Below are 21,094 nucleotides of genomic sequence, written 5' to 3' on the forward strand. Positions count from 1 at the left end.
TCTTTATATGTTTTCCCCTCTCCAATCAACATTTTAATCAAGGTATGCTGTTCTTCTGAACAATGTCTGGAACGACCCATTTTCCTCAGAATTTCAGAGAGAAATGCACTGTAACCAGCATGTACAACATTTGCTGCCTTCCTTCCTTAAATAAGGGCAATAATTGCCACCTGTTTTTCAAAGAATGAATGACCTCACTAATAGAACTCCACACTGCTATTATTTTGAACATGCCCCTTTCAATTAGTGATTCAATTACACAGAATCAGCAGCATGCATGTCATGACTGTTGGGTCTGTTGGATTTCTATTACTCTACTACACCTGCTAGTAAATTATTTGCCATGTAGAAATATAATTTATACCAAAAACAGTGATTGATCAAGTTAGTGATGTCTGACTGCTATTATTTTGAACACAACTGTATATGGACGTTCTGGTCTCATTTCACATTTTCTTATTTTAACTCCTTTATCTCTACAAAAGTCTGAAGATCCAGTCACTTCCAGGTTCCTTCCATTGTTCCTTTTAATTATCACCCTTCTCCCACCTCACTTTTTGTTTCGCTCTTTTTCTTTCCTTCTGCTATTTTCACTGTATACTTCACGAGACACATTGCTTTACTGCATTGTCCAAATATCGTACCCCCAATTAAACTTGTAGCCACTGGGTTTCCCATCTAGCGCATATCTTTTCTTTTACAACTGTCACTTTAACATAGCCTACTAGCTTTGATTACCTGAAGGTTATACTACTATATTCGATATCTACAGCATGTATTGTTGCCATCGTTTAACACTAATTCTTGTTTTAGATTGTATTTTGATCAAAATCTGGTCTGTACAGGAATGTGCGCAGTGGAGGCGGAAGGAAAGACAAGATCAGGTCCGCTTCTTTCTGAGCAACACTTCTTGCCCCTCCTTGGTGGTTGTTGTATGCTCTAGCTGTGATATTTTCTGACTACCTTTGGGGTCACCCAATCATGGTGCAGAGAGACTAGGCAATTTGGCCAGTTCTACTACAGTGACATTCCAGGATGTTGATTGGCAAATTGTGACATATTCCTTGAACTGAGAGGTCCTCCAGAACACCTACCCTAGCCCAACAGGCTGGCATTCGTTATCAAGACCTTCCAATTCCATTGAAGACAGAAAATTTAATTTTTTTCTTGGATATGTTTTATTGCAAAAAGTCAAAAATAATGTTTTTTTTTTCCAAAATTGTCGGTCTTTTTGTTTATAGTGCAAAAAATAAACGCAGAGGTGATCAAATACCACTGAAAGAAAGCTCTATTTGTGGGGGTAAAAAAAAAAAAAAAGGACACAAATTTCATTTACGTACAGCGTTACATGACCGCGCAATTCTCCGTTAAAGTAACGCAGTGCTTTATCACAAAAAATGGCCTGGTCAGGAAGTGGGGGTAAATCCTCTGGAGGGCAAGTAGTTAACTGATAAAAGTAAACTATTAAACACTACTATTTCTGAAAGCATTCTTAATTTACAGCATTTTCTTCTCAATTGTCTATAGTTTTTGAAGACCGCATAAACGTACAGTACTGTGCAAAAGCTTTAAAGGAAATCCAGTACGCTTTATACATGTTTTAATATTTAAGTATATAAAATGATCTAAAACTCCTGAATAGGGAATTCTTACCTTTTTCTAACAGTGTTTGCTTTAAGGTCTTTGCAAGGAGAACTCTAACATTTGGTACTCTGTCAGAGGCAAGCTGTAGAAGGTGAGGCATTAAATGCATAGCAAATTGTTCCATAGGAAGGCAGTCATCTTCTAAGAGAGCCTAGAAAAAAAACAAAGTATGTTAAAAGTGAAAATTCAGCTTTGGCCACTCTTCCCACCTAGTCAAACACAAAGGACATTATTAAACACTGCAGATTATCACCTACTTCGATTCAGTATATATTATGCATAGGCAATGAAACAGCAGCTGCCAAAATAATTCATACTGAATGGCATTTTTAAGGTCATTTAGTTCTTCATTTATTATTCTGTAAGTGCCCTTTTCATTGTTGCTTGTGTTCCAGTCTAAGCTGGTGCCATGACCGCTGCAGCAGGTTTCCTGTTTGAGGGTGGCTTTTTTTTTCCTCTTGCAGCATCTTCTGAAGCTAACCTTGCAGGAGAGACTAAAGTTGTGTCTCCCTACACTGTGCGAATCAATAGAAATACACAGCCCTGTAGCCTAAGATGGTAAGGCACTGCACTGCTCCTCCCCCTTTAAGCTAACAGACTGGCTGAAGACTGCACTGTCCACTCTTCTTTCCAATGAGGAAGAGAAGTTCAAAGGAAGAAGCACTCAAAGTAGGAGCCAGTGGTACTGAAAGCTGTAAATTGCAAGTGTTGGGGTAAGAATTTTAACAAATACTTTACTGGAGAATGTTTATTATTGTGCTCAATGTGTTGAGCTAAAACACTAAGGGGTTTAATACTACTTTAAATCATTAGGATGAGAAAAACATCCAATTAAAATGGAAAATAAAAACCTAATCTGGGGGCTTATTTGAAGGTAAAAAATAAAATTGCATGATCCAATGCTTTAACAGTAAATGAAATCATTTCCGACGCACAGCAGCACCTCCTTGTCTACCTTACCTTCAGCCAGCATGTCAGCAGAAAAGGCAAAATCGGGCCATTAATAAAGAGAATGGTGTAGCGCTCAGTAACAGATAAATTGCATAGAAAATATACAATAAATAACGGTGACACTATGTGCTCCAAACACAACTCAGGTCACGGCAGACCCAATAAGTGACTACAGTGAACCCAATCCCATGGGGCGATCAAAATAGAGGTCACCCTTTATCCCCACAGTTGGAACTATAGCCCAAAAACACATGGATCCCTGTGGAGGGATAGGTGCTTGACATATGCACCAGGTATAACACAGATGTATAACCAAGTCCAACAATGTAAGTGAATGTGTAGACACAGCTGCAGCGCTCCAATCTTCTATAACATGCATAAACTATCGTGACCCACCAATAGGTGCTCTCCAAAAAATGGCTGCAGTGGCCTCTCACCTCCACCCATCGACCCCTAAGGGCCATATAGCCTTATGGATCTCTCCTTAATCCTTCTAATATGGAACCTCGTGGAGGTCTAGTTTCCTGGCTGTAACAGGTTTTAAGCCAACCCAGTATCTTCACTAGAAACCCCTTCAGGTCAGTAGGTAGATAGGCACAGGGATACTTGAAGAATATTCAATTCAGCAGGCCCATAAAGTGAAAAAGTAAACCTCCATAGTGTATAACTATGATAGGCAGATAGGCATTCAAAGATCTTTGTACAAATGGTAGCCAGAATCAGATGATGCAAATGGAAGAAGTATGATCCAAAGTAAATGGCATGCACAGTTAAGTGACTGAAAAAGAGGCAGCACAAGTGCAACAGCTGCTGCGGAGTTGCAACACACTACTACAAAAATGGTACCAAATTTAACAGTTGGCAGCCTCCTGCTCCATGGCTGCAATACATTATTTAAAGTTTTACAGGCGTCACTCTTCTGCAGCCTCAGCATAGGAGTACCAGCACCCTGGGGGAGATTTTAAGGGTGCAAACCCTACACTTAATGCAACAGATGTCTTCATATTCTGGGCAGGACGTAAGGGATCAGACCCAATCCAGGCTTTGGCCCCCACAGTGGGCATAACCCTGAAATTCTCTTCAGGGGCAGCCCACACGAATGCAATGGCAGAAGCAACATTGCATGCCACCTTGCATCTTCATCCAGGTGAGGTCCAGGTATGTTAACCCAAGGCTTAGGTGAAGAGTCTATCTGAAAGCTGTGAAAGGAGCTGCAGTGGTTATGTTGCAGCCAGGAATCTTGAAAAACAAATTTGTAGCAAAAAAAGAGGTAGACTTCACTCAGTAGTGAGAAAAGGTCCATCACATAAAAAGACACTGGCAAAAATTGAGGCTAACTGGGAGTAAAAGTTATATAGGGGATGCCTGTGCAACTTGTTTTGTAAGTGTCCAATCACCTGAAGACTTATATTACCCCTGGGTGAAAACTAACGATTCTGTGTTCTGTACAGGACAAAATTTTTCAGTTAGATTTTAAAGCTGTTCTCCAGACAGATATATATTCTTGCAGTTCTGTATTCATTAATAACTCATTCAATCTATTGTTTTAATACAACTAGGTTATTCAGTTAGAATTGGCACAAGTTTCTTGTAATCCCCTATACGCTAGCACACTGGGAAGAGTGATCATCAGGACTGGTGTACTGCATGTACATTTACCCACAAGGAAGATATTAACAGATGGAAAGAACAGAGTGAGCAGAGGGATGGATCTCATCAGCCTGCTGATCCTTCAGTATCCAATCAGCAGACTAGGGAAGAAGAGATAAAGCCATTGCTTTCCTTCTACAGTTTATAAGTGACACAATGTAGTATCATCCGCTTGGCTGTTCTACGTGATGGAGCTGCATAACTCTAGGTGCTGGATGGACAGAAATATAAATTATTTGGCCAATATGAAGAGAAGTTTTTTTGCAACTGAAAAATTTTCAAATTAAAAAAGAAAAAACAAGTTTCAGAGTCAGTTTTAGACACCTCAAAAACCAACCTGGCAAATGAACACAAATGTTTGCCTTCCTGACCATTTTGAGCTCTGGCAAAACTGCTCTACAAGTTTATTCATAACATCCAAAGCCAATGCTGGATTAGGGGCCAAAAACAACTTCTTTACCATTTCACTGACCTGCAAAACAAAAACACACAATATTCAACAATTGCCACATCATTAGCAACACTTTCCAACAATCTAATTTGTACAAATAAAGAAAACAAGTAAAACACTTCTTTCAGGAATCTGGCAGGTGGTCTGCCAGAAAAAGTGTGCAACGCATTTCCAAGACCGCTTTATTTATACAGGCAGTGTGGCTAACTAAAACCGGTGCTTTGGTGATGAAGGTCCTGAAATTGAGATTAAGAAAAAAATAAAGCAGAACACAAGCTTTATTTTTTTTTATATAAATACAAATATTCTGAATTGTTAAAATTAGCTTATGCATGCACATTTACAAATCTACATATTTTGTGGCTTTTCCATAAGGTCTGCCAGCTGCTGTACAGGTCCTGGATTTCTTTATGACTGTGCAGGATGGCATATAGATAATGTAAAATGCAACACAGATTGGCAAGTATGCATGCTCGGTTTTGCCTTTGCTATTTCAGAGTATAGGTCTTAAAATATGGGAGTGTGTTTGACCCCTACAGATAGCTCCCAAAGTAGGAAACCCTCAAAATATATTGAAAAAAAAATACAATTATTTTTAAATACACTACTGTGCAAAGGTTTTAGCCAGGTGGGAAGAAATACTATAAAAGTAAGAATGCTTTCAAAAATATATATTTTATTTTTGTCAATTTACAAAATAGAAAAGGGAGCAAATGGAAGAAAAATCTAACTCAAGTCAATGTTTGTGAAAGTGTAAGAATTGATGCTGGTTTGAAGCCAAAGGATAGTTACACCAGAGTCAGGGATTTTGCAGGATTAGAGTCAAGGGTATAATTAACCAATTATACCAAGCAGGTGCTAATGATCATCAATTTCATACGTAGGTTGAAATGCAGTCAAGAACTGAAAGAGAAACGGCTGTGTAGGAGGCTTAAGACTGGGTGAGGAACAGCCAAACTCCACTACTAAAGTGAGGATGTGGAAGACAGATTCATGTTCACAGGACATACACCTTGTCAATTTTGCACGCACGCACGCACACACACTGAAGAAAATAAGTATTTGATCCACTGCTGATTTGAATGTTTGCCCACTCACAAAGAGATGATCAGTCTAAAAATCGAACGGTAGGTGTATTGTAACACAGACAGAACAGCAACAAAAAATTCAAAAGAAATGCATGTCTAACAAATGATGCACTGATTTGCATGTTCATGAGGGAAATAAGTATTTGATCCACTTCACAAAACATGACTTCGTACTTGGTGGCAAATCCTTTGTTGGCAATCACAGAGGTCAGACGTTTCCTGTAGTTGGCCACCAGGTTTGCACACATCTCAGGAGGGATTTTGGCCCATTCCTCTTGGCAGATCCTCTCCAAGTCAGTAAGGTTTGGTGGATGACGTTTGGTAACTGGAACTTTCAGCTCCCTCCACAGATTTTCAATAGGAGTATAGTCTGGAGACTGGCTAGGCCACTCCAGGACCTTAATATGCTTCTTCTTGAGCCACTCCTTTGTTGCCTTGGCCGTGTGTTTTGGGTCATTCTCATGCTGGAACACCCATCCACAACCCATTTTCAATGCCCTGGCTGGGGGAAGAAGGTTCTTACCCAAGATTTGACAGTACATTGCCCCGTCCATTGTCCCTTTGATGAGGAGCAGTTGTCCTATCCCCTTAGCAGAAAAATACCTCAAAAGCACAATGTTTCCACCACCATGTTTGACAGTTGAGATGGTGTTCTTGGGGTCATAGGCAGCATTCCTCCTCCTCCAAACACGGTGAGTTGAGTGGATGCCAAAGGGCTCGATTTTGGTCTAATCTGACAACACTTTCAACCAGTCCTCCTCTGCATCAGATGTTCAATGGCAAACTTCAGATGGGCCTGGACATGTACTTTCTTGAGCAGAGGGACCTTGCGGGCACTGAAGGATTTCAATCCTTGTTGGTGTACTGTGTTACCAATTGTTTTCTTGGTGACTGTGGTCCCAGCTGCCTGGAGATCATTGACAAGATCCTCATGTGTAGGTCTGGGATGATTCCTCACTGTTCTCATGATCATTGACACAACACGAGGTGAGATCTTGCATGGTGCACCAGACTTAGGGAGACTGACAGTTGTTTTATGTTTCTTCCATTTGTGAATGCACCAACTGTTATCACCTTCTCACCAAGCTGCTTGGCGATAGTTTTGCAGCCCAGTCCAGCCTTGCGTAGGTCTACAATCTTGTCCCTGACATTCTTGGACAGCTCTTTGGTCTTTGCCATGGTGGAGAGTTTGGAATCTGATTGTTTGATTGCTCCTGCGGACAGGTGTCTTTTATACAGGTAACAAAATGAGATTAGCAGCACTCCCTTTAAGAGACTGCTTCTAATCTCAGCTTGTTACCTGTATGAAAGACACCTGGTAGCCAGAAATCCTGCTGAATGATAGGGGATCAAATACTTATTTCCCTCATGAACATGCAAATCGGTGCATAATTTGTTAGACATGCATTTCTTTTGAATTTTGTGTTGCTATTCTCTCAATGTTACAATACACCTACCATTCAATTTTTAGATCGATCATTTCTTTGTGAGTGCAAACATTCAAAATCAGCAGGGGATCAAATACTTATTTCCCTCACTATATATATATTTGGTTTTTTTTTGTTTTTTGCAATTGTAAGAGATAGAGATATATATAGATGTATATCTCTATCTATAATCGTTTTGTCCCCCCTCATATATTTGTTTCTCTGTATATTTTTCAGATTTAATTGCCCTGAAGAAGGAAGAGTCTACTCCCGGAAAGCGTTGGCTTGATGTAATTGTCGTTATTCTCAATAAATGCTTCCTAATCTACCATCAAAAGTGCATTCTTTTGGACATCGGGCTCTCCTTTTCTACTATTCCAAGTATACACCTTGGTAAGACTGAGCACAGCAACAAGACACAAAGTAGGTGTACTGCAACTGCATGGTCTTTTCCAGAGAAGCAGACTGGGGTTTCAAGATGTGATGGTTTGAGCTCTTTTGAAGAAGCACAAAGCACAGGCAACGCTGAGGACCTGTGATTGGGCAAATCAAACAATGCAGCAGATGAAAGAAACATTATGCTTACTTCCCTTTGACATCGTACTTACATAGTTAGTCTGAATGACAAAGACAAAAGTCCATCCAGTTCAACCATGAAAAAAAAAAAAAAAAGTTCTAATCCTATACCCACAGTTGATACAGAGGAAGGAAAAAAAAAGCCCCAGCAAAGCCTGATCCAATTTGCTCCTGCAGGGGAAAAAAATTCTTCCTGATCCCCCAGGAAGATGCCCAGCAGTGCCATCAGCACAGAAATGGCGAAAACCAGTGGGACCCAGGTACACCCATCTACTGTCCAGAGATGTCTGGCCAGTAGTGGTCTTCGTGGAAGTATTGGAGCCAAAGTTTATACCTCCGTTGTGGAAACAAGGCTAAGCAATTCAGTTATGCACAAAAACATAGGAACAGGAGTGCAGAAAAATGGCAGCAGATGCTCTGGACTGAAGACAAAAAAACAAATATGAATCCTCAATGCTGAGAAATACAGGCAGATACTTATCCATCATGCCATACCATCAGGGAGGTGTGCAACTGGGTCAGAGTTTATTCTGCAGCAGGACAATGACCCCAAACATACAACCAATGTCATTAAGAACTATCTTCAGCGTAAAGAAGAGAGTCCTGGAAGTGATGGTTTGGCCCCCACAAAGCCCTGATCTCAACATCGGGTCTGTCTAGGATTACACAAAGAGAAAGAAGGATTTAAGGCAGCCTACATCCACAGAAGATCTGTGTTTAGTTTTCCAGAATGTTTGGAATAACCTACCTGCAGAGTTCCTTGAAAAACTGCAAGTGTAGGTAGAAGAAATGTGGTTTTGAAGGAAAAGGGTGGTCACACCAAGCAATGATTTAGATTTCTCTTCTGTTCATTTACTTTCCATTTTGATAATTGATAAAAAAAATAAAACGGTTAACATTTCTATTTCTGAAAGCATTCTTAAATTTACAGCAAATTTTCACGCCTGCCTAAAACGTTTTATACACAGTGGGTAAAATAAGTATTGAGCATGTCACCTTTTTTCTCAGTAAATAGATTTCTAAAGGTGCGATTGACATGAAATTTTCACCATATGTTGGTAACAACCCATGCAATCCATACATACAAAGAAACCAAAACAAATAAGTTCAAAAATTAAGTTATGTGTAATAAAATAGAATGACACAGGTAAAAAGTATTGAACACGAAAAAAGGGAGGTGCAAAATGGCATGGAAAGCCAAGACACCAGCTGAAATCTATTAGTAATTAGAAAGCAATCCTGCACCTTGTCAGTGCAAATTAATATCAGCTGGTTCAGTTTCAACTGATGGCCTATAAAAAGGTGTCAGTGTCACATAAGAAACATCTCATGATGGGTAAAAGCAAAGAGCTCTCTCAAGACCATTGCTACACATACTGATGGCATTAGATACAGAAGGATTTCTAAACTTCATAATGTTCCAATGAAGACTGTTGGGACCATAACCCGAAAGTGACACAGAACATAATTTCACCATTAACTGCCCATGGCCAGGTGCTCCTTGCAAGATATCTGACAGAGGAGTGAAAAGAATTATTATTGCTGAAGAAAAAGCATGTTGAAGCTCATTTAGAGTTTCCTGCACAACATTTAGATAAGGGAGAATATAGTCTGATCAGATGAGACCAAAACTGAATTCTCTGGATGCCATAATACACATGTATGGAGGCCAGATGACACTGCACATCAACTCAACAACACCATACCAACAGTGAAGTTTGGAGGTGGGAACATCATGGTGTGGGTATGTTTTTCAGCATATGGTACTGGAAAACATCTAGTCATTGAAGGAAGGATAAATGGTAAAATGTACCAAGACATTCTTGATAAAAATCTTCTGCCATCTACCAGAATGATGAAGATGAAACGAGGGTGACCATTTCAGCAAGACAGTGCTCCCAAACACAAAGCCAAGGAAACTCTCAATTGGTCTCAAAGAAAGAAAATAAAGCTGCTAGAATGGCCCGGTTAATCACCTGACTTGAATCCAATAGAAAATCAGAAGTGATAGAAGAGGCCCATGGAACCATCAAGATTTGAAGACTGTTTCTGTGGAAGAATGGGCCAATATCACACTTAAGCAATGACTAGTTTCTCCATACAGGAGACGGCTTGAAGCGGTCGTTATCAAAGGATTTTGTAGGAAGTATTAAATAAATTTCAGTTAGCATGTTCAATACTTTTTCCCTGTGTCATTCTATTTTATTACACAAAACTTAATTTCTAAACTTTTTTGTTTTGGTTTCTTTGTATGTATGGATTGCATGGGTTGTTACCGACACGTAGTGACAATTTCATGTAAATAGCACCTTTAGAAATATATTTACTGAGAAAAATGGTGATGTGTTCAATACTTAATTTTACCTGCCGTATAATATATATTATATACACACATATACATACTGAAAAATTATAATACCCTGAAATGTAATGCTTTCTTCCTCAGCATTCTCTAAACTATGACCCTTTAGGTGTTTAGGAACTGCAAGTTTCATGAGGCCTTGCAAGACTCTTACAGCAACAGGCAAGACTCCCAGAGGCAGCAGAACTATGGGACTTGTAGTACTTCAACAGCTGGAGGGCCATAGTTTGGAGACCCCTGCTCTATGCAATTCTGTGATCCTCAATTATGCCCAACTTTATTGCTTGGGCAAAGAAATGTAGATGAACTTACCAGTTTATATGAGATCCAGCGTACTGAAGATACTTTGTCCCCACAGAGGTTCAAAGCAATTGGCAGCAAGTAGTCATAAATATCCCTGGCACTATAAAGTTCAAGTAGAAGAATCAACTGCCTAAAGAACAGAAACAAATATGTCAAGTCAATAAAATAAAAAGTGAGTTGCAAATGGAGTTAGAGATAGATATTTATACTATTTAGTAATAGAAGTGGAACATAGAAATAAAACATTTGAGGATTTTGCGTAACGTTTTGACCTTTCTATAAAATACTTCTCCACACTTCTTGTCCCAGTGACAGTGCTTATGGGGACTGCAGTGGGAAAAAAAACTCTCTCCTAACAGTTACAAAGACTGACAAAAGAGGAATTTTGATTTATCAGTATTTTTCTACTACAGGAAACAGGCACAGTATACATATACCACGGGTTATAGGAATATACCTTCAGGTGATTGGACAATGGCAAAGCTTTCGAGGACATGCCCCTTGGGAACCTTCTCTTATAGCTCTACCTGACTGTGCGTCCTCCTTTTTGTAGCAAGCAATGCAGAGTAAACCAAGGAATGAAAGAGAGGGTGGTCGATGTTCTGTACTGTACTCAAAAATATAAAATTTACAAGCAAGTCAAAATTTCTCTTCACTTAATCTTACAGTACAGGACACAGGCGAAATATTCATACACCATAGGACGTCCCCAAGCAATGAATGGGAAGGGTAGGCAACAATGAGGCTAGCATAACGGTGTCAAATGGCCCAAACAACAAGGGTCAGAAGACCCATCTTCAGAGTGCTGCTGCGAGAACCATGCGGTCAAAAGCTGCAACCGCAGAAGACTGGACATCCACTTGGGTAAATCTTTGAAAAAGTATGAACAAAATACCGGGTTGTGGCATTACACAACAAGGCTACAGAGCTCTTGCAGTTAGACACTTTATCCATCGTAAAATGGTGGAATTCAAAGCAGGGTGTTCCTTGCAAGGTCCATAGGACAAGACAAAGATGGAATCTGTCCCTCTGATTTTAGCAGTAGCTTTGAAGTATACTCTAATGGCTCGGACTACATCCAGGCAATGTAGAGAGATTTCCTTTGTATGCTTAGGAGCATAAGGATGGTAGGCCAATGTCAGCATTCCGCCCACCACTGCTGCTATAATCCTTAAGGGCGCGCACAAAATTTGAGGCGCAGCCGGTCTTGTCCCTTTCGTAACATCGCTGCATCCCCCCCCCCCCCCTTCACACTGTCCTACCTTATTCACACAAGAGGGGGAAGCACAGCAGGTCTGGACATAGAGCGGAACTTTTCAGGAAGCGAGTGATTGGTTGCTACACAGTGGGGTGGTCCAAACAGTAATTTACCCGCCTTTAACATGAAAAGTCCCGCCCTATGTCCAGACCTGCTGTGCTTCCCATCTTATGGGAGTAAGGTAGGACAGTGTGGGGGGGGAGTGCTGCGATGCTATGAAAGGCACAGGAATCTATAATATGCAGGTCAGTGATTGGGTGGTCTGTGATGAAAGGGGGGGGGATCTGTGCTGTGAAGGATCTGAGTCAAAGCACCAACATGACGCTCGGACCTCCGCTGGAAGAAAATTTTACTGACCATACCCCTGTGAATTTTAATTCAGTACCCCTGCTCTAGGAGAATATCTCTGATAGTTTCAAATGTGGTTTCTGCTGGGCAGAGAAAACAAGTTAAGATCTCAAGGAAGCACAGGGTACTGCAAGTGGAGCTTAATACGAGCTACACTTTGAAGAAAGCTCTCTATAAGGGAGAGTGAAACCAGATGCCTTTTATAAAGAATGAATAAGGCCGAGACCTGGCCCTTAAGAGTGCTTTAAGCAAGTTCTTGGTCAACACTGTAGCCAGAATGCAAGGCACAGGGTATTCTCTGGGACTGAAGTGCCTATGTTCATACCAGGCAAAAAAAAAAAAAAAGAAAAAAAGAAAAGAAGGATTACTAGATATGACAATAGATCTTAGATTTTCCTGCTTTTAGAAATTGTGAGCATGTTCTTACAAGAACGTAGTAGGGATCAAGTTGAGTTTAATGCTTTTGTCCTATGAATTTTGGACTATATTTTGAACAACAAATTATTTCCCTTGACGGTTCCCATTTCCTCCAGGTGCAAGGTGTGGCTATGGGGACGTATTGTGCCCCCCCTTATGCCTACATTCTATCATGGCACAGGTACATTGATGACATTCTCATACTCTGGGATCGTACTAGGAAACTTCTCGATGCCTTTCTTATACATTTGCGTACTAATGACTTTAATTTGTCATTTGCGATGACGTGATTATAAACGAATCTCCTTTTTGGATGTGGAAATTTTCATTAAAGAGGACCATACACTTAGGTCCACTCTATCTCAAAACCACAGCTGGCAATACGATACTTAGAGCTAACAGTGGTCATCCACACAGTCTGATTAGGTCTATACCATATAGTCAATACTTATGCCTTAAACATAATTGTTCTAATCAGGAAGACTATAAAACGGGAAGCTGATGCTCTTAGATTGAGACTTTTAGCTTGTGGATATTCTAATAAAATGTTTGGAAAAGCCTATTCTTGGGCAAATGAACATTTACGTACAGATCTTGTTTTTCAGGTACCGAACAGCAATACAAAAAGGGACCACTACTGCAACAAGATTAGTTATGAGATATAACAAAACAACAAATACGTCACATTGTTAGCAAATATTGGAATTTGTTACAGGCGGATCCCAATGTAGCTACTTTTGTGAAGACGCAACCTTAGAAATAGATCCATTAAAGATGAACTGGTACAGAGCCACTTTATGAGACCGGGTAAATCAGATCTATGTCATCACAAAAGTACCTTTGTATGTGGCAACTGTGCATATTGCCAGTTCATCGACCAAGGTTGTGGCACACATGATGACATCCATAGGGCACGACATTATATCTACTGCCAAATGGCAGGGGTGGTATATATGAGGATGTGTGAATGAGGAAGTTTCTACATAGGCAAAACCAAACGTCGATTCTGGAAAAGGATCTATGACCATATCTCCACTATTCAGTCAGGAGATATTTCTTCCCCTATAGGGAGACACGGTACTTGGTATCATGCTAAAAATGCACAATGTGTTAATTTTTTTGCCAGGGAAAGAGTCCATTTGGATCCGAAAGGCGGTGACTGGGACCGCCGTATTCTTCAAAAAGAAGCACAATGGATAGACAACCTGGCGGCTATACAGCCCTCCCTGATGCACTCTAGACTTTTTGGGATATATTCTACCTTTACTACTACTTTGCCATTACTCTATTGTTGCTTTGTGTGTCTTGAATAAGTCGTTGGCCTATAATAGGGTCCTGTTTGACCATATTTTACAGTTGATGTTCCCCCCAGTGGATTCATTGTCGATTGGTCGCTATTTGTCTTATATCTTGGGCTTCTTTAAGATGGCAACGACGGTTTACATCATGTAGCGTGACGCAATGAGGTCAGACATCATCACTATGCATCACTAACGTCATCACACATGCGCATTACAGCCCCAATGCCGCCATTTCGGCACCAATTGACTGCAATTTAAAGCCTGGCAGGCTTAATTCAATTCGGGACAGCACAGGACGAATAGGGGTAAGGCTCATCTCTCCACCTTCTTTTTTGATGGGAAACAATTCTAGCCTTTTATGGTACCCAGTTTTTGGAACAATTGGCCAATGTACTAACAATACTGTGGTATGTATTTGGATGGACTCTGGGCTTATATATTTATAGATACTTTAGTACTATTTTGCCTGCTTATTGAAGGTGAATCTGATATGGGGATTTAATCAATACTTATTGTTTGCAATAAATCTCCCCCCGTTTGAAGGGTTTGGATTTATGACCAATATGGGGAGTAGGGGTGTAGTTAGGATTCCTTGGGGGGGGGGGGGGTGTTCACTTTTGAATAATGTACAGTGGGGATCGAAAGTTTGGGCACCCCAGCTAAAAATTTGTATTAATGTGCATAAAGAAGCCAAGGAAAGATGGAAAAATCTCCAAAAGGCATCAAATTACAGATTAGACATTCTTATAATATGTCAACAAAAGTTAGATTTTATTTCCATCATTTACACTTTCAAAATAACAGAAAACAAAAAAAAGGCGTCTGCAAAAGTTTGGGCACCCTGCAGAATTTATAGCATGCACTGCCCCCTTTGCCAAGCTGAGACCTGCCAGTGTCATGGATTGTTCTCAATCATCGTCTGGGAAGATGTCATTCTCAAAGGTTTTAAATGCCCAGACTCATCTGACCTTGCCCCAACAATCAGCATCATGGGTTCTTCTAAGCAGTTGTCTAGAAAACTGAAAATAGTTGACGCTCACAAAGCTGGAGAAGGCTATAAGAAGATAGCAAAGCGTTTTCAGATGTCAATATCCTCTGGAATGTAATTAAGAAATTGCAGTCATCAAGAACAGTGGAAGTTAAAGAAAGATCTGGAAGACCAAGAAAAATATCAGACAGAACAGCTCGCAGGATTGTGAGAAAAACAATTCAAAACCCACGTTTGACTGCACGATCCCTCCAGAAAGATCTGGCAGACACTGGAGTTGTGGTACACTAATCCACTATAAAGAGATACTTGTACAAATATGGTCTTCATGGAAGAGTCATCAGAAGAAAACCTCTTCTACGTCCTCACCACAAAAATCATCGTTTGAACTTTGCAAATGAACATATAGACAAGCCTGATGCATTTTGGAAACAAGTTCTGTGGACCGATGAGGTTAAAATTGAACTTTTTGGCTGTAATGAGCAAAGGTACGTTTGGAGAAGAAGGGCACAGAATTTAATGAAAAGAACCTCTGTCGAACTGTTAAGCATGGGGTTGGATCAATCATGCTTTGGGGTTGTGTTGCAGCCAGTGGCACAGGGAACATCTCACAAGTAGAAGGAAAAATGGATTCAATAAAATTTCAGCAAATTGTGGATGGTAACTTGATGCCACCTGTGAAAAAGCTGAAGTTAAAGAGAGGATGGCTTCTACAAATGGATAATGATCCTAAACACACCTTGATATCCACGGGGGATTACATCAAGAGGCGTAAACTGAAGGTTTAGCCATGGCCTTCACAATCTCCTGACCTCAACATAATTGAAAATCTATAGATAGACCGTAAAAGAGCAGTGCGTGACAGACAGCCCAGAAATCTCAAAGAACTGGAAGACTTTTGTAAGGAAGAATGGGCAAAGATACCTCAAACAAGAATTGAAAGACTCTTGGCTGGCTACAAAAAGCGTTTACAAGCTGTGATACTTGCCAAAGGGGGCAGTACAAGATATTAACTCTGCAGGGTGCCCAAACTTTTGCAGACGCCTTTTTTTTGTTTTCTGTTATTTTGAAAGTGTAAATGATGGAAATAAAATCTAACTTTTGTTGACATATTATAAGAATGTCTAATCTGTAATTTGATGCCTTTTGGAGATTTTTCCATCTTTCCTTGGCTTCTTTATGCACATTAATACAAATGTTTAGCTGGGGTGCCCAAACTTTCGATCCCCACTGTATATTGTAATTCCCCAGAATGCTAGAATGACAGTTTTGCTGTATACAAGTGGATTTAGATTGTCTCCTGACCGATGATTATTCCTCATTAGCTGCTGGAGGCCCCCCTTTTTTCCATCCAGACACGACTGACATGTCCTATATTCTTTGAATGGGCCATCTGAGAGTGTACTGGTATCGTCAACTGGTGATTGCTGTCAAGCCTTTTATCTTTTGTTGTTTGTTGAATTCTTTGTACGGTTATATACTGATTTTATGTTTTTGGTCCTATTTTTGCTTTATTGTAGCAATTTGTATTTTGTTTTCCCTGCAGAAGCGGGCATTGTCCCGTGAAACGCGTTGGAGATATCAACAAAGTGCTTATTCGTGGTTCCTTTCTGGGTGTTGCAATATCAATTCTCACTATGATTCTAAGCTGTAGCCATGCACCATTATGTATATTACTACTTATGATGTGACACCATTCATCTAGGTGTCATCAATCAATCACAGTTTAGCCTTTGTGCTCTGAGGTTGTAGCTGCTGGTTATATGTAGCTGATGCTGTAACACTCTTTTGTGTCTAGGACATCAATAGCAATTAACTGTGGCTAGTTTCAATTTTATGGTTCTCCATGTATATGTTTGATGGTCATATTCCACCTGTTGGTGGTTTTTTAACCTAATAAAAGTTGTTAAATTTTATCAACTGTCTTCACATATTTTCGTATAATCAATGTTGATTTATATGGTTTGGTACCTTAAAAACCCTATTAGTTTTTCTTGGTTAGGGTCTTATCGAATACAATTTTCATTAGTATATGGAGAGCTATTTTGTCTCCATCTCCCAACTCCCTATACCTTTATTGCTTTTAGCAAAATAGTAGTCACCCAGACCCAGAAACCCCTCTATCCTGGGCAGCAGATATGCTGTTAAAGACGGAGACTGAGAAGCAGGGAGGAATGGAGGGCCTTTAGGTAGCAGATCTGGCCTGTTGGGAAGAGACCACAGGTTGTCTTCTAGAAGTCTGAATATACGTCTGTGTACCAGGTTTACATGGTCCAGTCTGGTGCAATCGTAATCACCGTTTTCCTATCTCGCTCCATTTTCCTGAGCAGCTGAGGAAATATTTGCACTGGAGGGACGGTGTAAACTAAAAGGCAAATTTGTCTTTATTAATTTACGTAAGTTTAACAAACAGGACATAGGAAGTATAAAAAAAACGAGTACAAGTACATAAACAAATGAAAAACATCAGAGAGGCGGTTATGATCCAAGTGGGCAAATGAAGATAGATATAAACATTAAGAGGAAGGATCAATAACCCATATTACGCAGGTAAAACATAAGATTGTCAAGGGGGTATCCCCCAGCATGATATATAGAGGAAGGTGTACATTAGCCTGAACTAAGATCAGGGTAATCGCAAGGCATCTGAGGCTAGATCTAGATGATCCCTGGTTCTGGTTCATAGGTAGTTTTTTTTATTCTGGAGGCTAGGATGTCTACAACAGATTTTCTGGATGAAAAGCCCAATCCCCATGAGACAGGTAATGGTGGCTGAGGTCATCCACTTCCTAGCTGTTCACTGCTGGAATCTGGACTGCAGAGATTACTGGACATCAAGTTTCTGTCCATGAGAATATCTGGTTTGCTTCCTTCTTGGCAGCCAGATTCCTGGTGCCCCCTTGATGTAGGTATTGACTGCACCTTGATTAGGTGTCTATTCAGAAGTGTGGTTCACTGTTGCATGGTCAACCATACTACTCTGAACTCCAAGATGTTATTGAAGAGCTTGGTTTACCTCAGAGACAATGTTCCTTAGGTTGGGGAGGAGTATTCCATTCCCTAACAGTCTAAGACTCTTGTGTTTGTTGTGATAATTTTTCAGGAAACAGGAAGGAAGGACTTCCACATTTTAAGGATGGGCTGGGATGGTGATCCACCAAGATAAGAAATTCCTTGCTTGGCTGAACAGGAGCATAGGTAAATCGAGAGAACGAGCCTGGCTTTTCCAGGTTAACAAAATGTTTAGTTGGAGAGTTCTTAAATGGAATTGGGTGAATGATACTGCCTTGAAGAAGAATCCCATTGTGGGAAGTCTACTGGATCTCAATTCTCAAGCATGGGCTATTAGAGAAAGAATTTTCTTTTCTAAGAGAAAGACTTTTGTTTGGGATGTGTCCAGAATCAGACCCAAGTATTCCAGGCTAACGGGAGAGGCTGGAGAGCAAATTTGCTGAAATTCATCAACCAGCCAAAGGCCTGGAACATCTGAATTTTCCTGTTGACATTTTCTGATAGCTGGCAGCGAGAGGAGTCCTTCAGAAGAAGGTCGTCTAGGTAGCCTGCAACTTGGATGCCCTGAGGCAAGCAGAGGTGCAAAAATCTGCAGAAAACACTGATGAGGTGGAAAGTCCAGCATAGGGTGAATACCCCCATTGGGGTTTGGTACCATAAACAGGTTTGAGTAGAATCCTTTGAACGTGTCTTGTGGCAATATTAGCATAACGACTGCCTTGAACAAGAGATGGATGGTTTAGGGCATTCTGCAAACCTAATTAGTTTTTTTTTGGGGGGGGGGGGGGGGGGGGAGCAGTTTTTGGCTCATTTGATAGAAGGGGTGATGGTCTGGGTTAAAACCTTTGCATTATGTCCCCACTATTCTCAAGTATCTGGAAAGTTTACAGTATATGATGCAATATATATATTAAAAAAAAAAGTTCTTCCCAGTTTCTTACGACTTTCCAGCAAAGTAGCTCCAAGATATAGCTCCATGCTATCACACTGGTTATATATATATATAACAAAATCCAGGAGAGCTGAACTATTAAAGCAATAGTCATATTAACAATTCAGATCTAGTTAAAATACATACTCTGCTAGCTCTGCTCTGAATCGCCAGTTGCGGCAATTATCCGTAACCAAGAACTCTTGCAGCTGATAAAGGTATTCCCTTCTTTTGTCAGGTTGGAGAAGCTAAGACGAAAAGGCAATATGTAAGCAGGCTAACAAAAAGCTTAAAACACATTTACCTATATTCATTCTTAAAAAAGAAACACCTATGTAAAATAAAGATACTACAGCAACTGAAATAGCTTAGGTTCCCTTTTGCAACTGGCATATGTAAACATTTTAAATGGAATCCTACCTAAAAGTACTACAAATGGTGGGGGTCTCATGTCTATAACTTTAGGTCTAGAAAACGCAAACCTGGAAATAAAAGCAATTTATAATAGTCCATGGATGCCCTCCCAAACCTAGACAACTACGCATAGGCGTCTTTTTGCTACAGCTCGGTATTAAAATGGTTTCACACCTTGCCTACCCCTCCTCATGCCTATGCTGCATACCGTTTGTAAAAGAAATCAGCGTAAATACCTTTTTTAATCACTCCATATTCACTGCAGTTAATGCCCGCTCCAACCCTCAGAGAGACCCCAAGGGTTATTCATTTCAAATCTCAAACCATGCAATCCCTCTGTTTCCCAGTCCAAAAAGCATTCACATCAACATGCATATATAATAAAAATCCATAGTATAAAGCATAGGTTACACTTAAACTATACAACACCTCAATATCCCTGCAACTAGCGCTGATTGCAGGGATACTGAGTGATATAATCTGCACAGGATGAGGTATATTATTAGCAGCTATTAGCTACTAAGGCAGCACAGTGTTAAGGCATTTCCTTTTGACCTTTTTTAATGAACTTCAGAGCAGTCATATAATCAAGAAACTGCGGCTTCCCTGTGTTAACGAGCACTCGACAATGGCGCTGAATTCACAGAGTCATGATGTCACCTGGCGGCTTTCATTGTTCCCCCATTCCCATTGTTGCCGCTCACTTCCATCCAGTGCATTAGCCCCTCACTGGCACAGGGAAGCTGCAGCTTCACAAAGTATTCACAAGTGGTATGCAGCATGAGTATGAGGAGGTAGGAAGCAACATTTTTTTTAGGCAAACTTATCAGCCTTCTACATTAAAAACAAGAAATGTCTCTAATAAACCCATAGCAATAGAATAGGCCCGTATACATACTTTCAAAAAGTCATACAAGTGCTTTAGGACACCTATCCTGACTTCATCAAGATCTTTTAGAAATCCATTGAAGATTGGCAACAAGTCGGCAGCTGTGAGTGAATCGCCAAGTATCAACGCCAGTTCATGAATTGAAAATGCCAATGTTCTTCGCACTTTCCACTGACAACAAAAACAAAAGAATGTAAAAGACTTTAGTACAGAACACAGAATCTTCTCCAGGTTGTAAACATAATTTTAGAGAGGAGCCAACTAACAGATCTGTGTGCACAATCTTCACAAGCTAGAACACGAGTTTGAAAAAAAAACCCAAAAAGGTATTTTTTTTTACCTGCATGTCTGCAGCTAGTGTCTCATAGGTGTCCCTGAGACAGTGCCAGTTCTGTCTGCCCAATGTGAGCGCCACCCCTGGAATGCTATAGGCGCAATGTTTGGCAATCTCTGTGTCAACAGTCTGAGCGCGGGATGGGTCAGTCATGGATAAATACTGATCCAATAAGGCCTGAGGTACAACATCCTGGAAACAAATGCAAGGCTCAGTCTTGTTACAGTCTTAGTGCTGCTGGTATGGAGTAGTCTAAAAATAAGAAAATACCTGAACTTTGGATTTTTTTTCCTCTTCGGGGCTATAACTGCTACTACTGCTTAAGTCAGAATCACTGTGTATATAGCGCAGGGTTGACTGCATGCACTGAAAAAAAATAAGGACAAATTACTTTTAATCTTAATTTTTTTTTTATGCACATATATGGGGTCTCCTGTGCTAAAAGCAATAAATAATTCACACTGTGATGCACATACAATTTAGAAGCTACAGTTCAGTATACAGTCAGGTCCATAAATATTGGGACATCGACACAATTCTAACAGTTTTGGCTCTATACACCACCACAATGGATTTGAAATGAAACGAACAAGATGTGCTTTAACTGCAGACTGTCAGCTTTAATTTGAGGGTATTTACATCCAAATCAGGTGAACGGTGTAGGAATTACAACAGTTTGCATATGTGCCTCCCACTTGTTAAGGGACCAAAAGTAATGGGACAGAATAATAATCATAAATCAATTTTTAA

At 40.2% G+C, this 21,094-nt stretch overlaps 1 protein-coding gene across 6 annotated transcripts in view; it reads right to left on the reverse strand.

The window, feature by feature from the left end:
- The window catches only part of PPP4R1 (protein phosphatase 4 regulatory subunit 1), a 102,368-nt gene that overhangs the window by 10,010 nt on the left and 71,264 nt on the right, over nt 1-21,094 (reverse strand). For 5 of the 6 annotated variants that reach the window (XM_089671004.1, XM_089671003.1, XM_089671005.1 and 2 more), the window contains exons 13-19: nt 20,615-20,710; nt 20,351-20,536; nt 20,020-20,181; nt 18,855-18,955; nt 10,462-10,582; nt 4,583-4,717; nt 1,654-1,795 (exon numbers count right to left, since the gene is read on the reverse strand). In XM_089671004.1, coding sequence (XP_089527130.1) covers nt 1,654-1,795; nt 4,583-4,717; nt 10,462-10,582; nt 18,855-18,955; nt 20,020-20,181; nt 20,351-20,536; nt 20,615-20,710 — 943 coding nt within the window. The remainder of the gene's footprint in view (nt 1-1,653; nt 1,796-4,582; nt 4,718-10,461; nt 10,583-18,854; nt 18,956-20,019; nt 20,182-20,350; nt 20,537-20,614; nt 20,711-21,094) is intronic. The other variant, XM_089671008.1, reaches the window with a different exon arrangement.

Source organism: Staurois parvus, unplaced genomic scaffold, assembly GCF_062004578.1.
Source record: "Staurois parvus isolate SC_StPar_1 unplaced genomic scaffold, SC_StPar_1.0 ptg000097l, whole genome shotgun sequence".
Lineage (NCBI taxonomy): Eukaryota > Metazoa > Chordata > Amphibia > Anura > Ranidae > Staurois > Staurois parvus.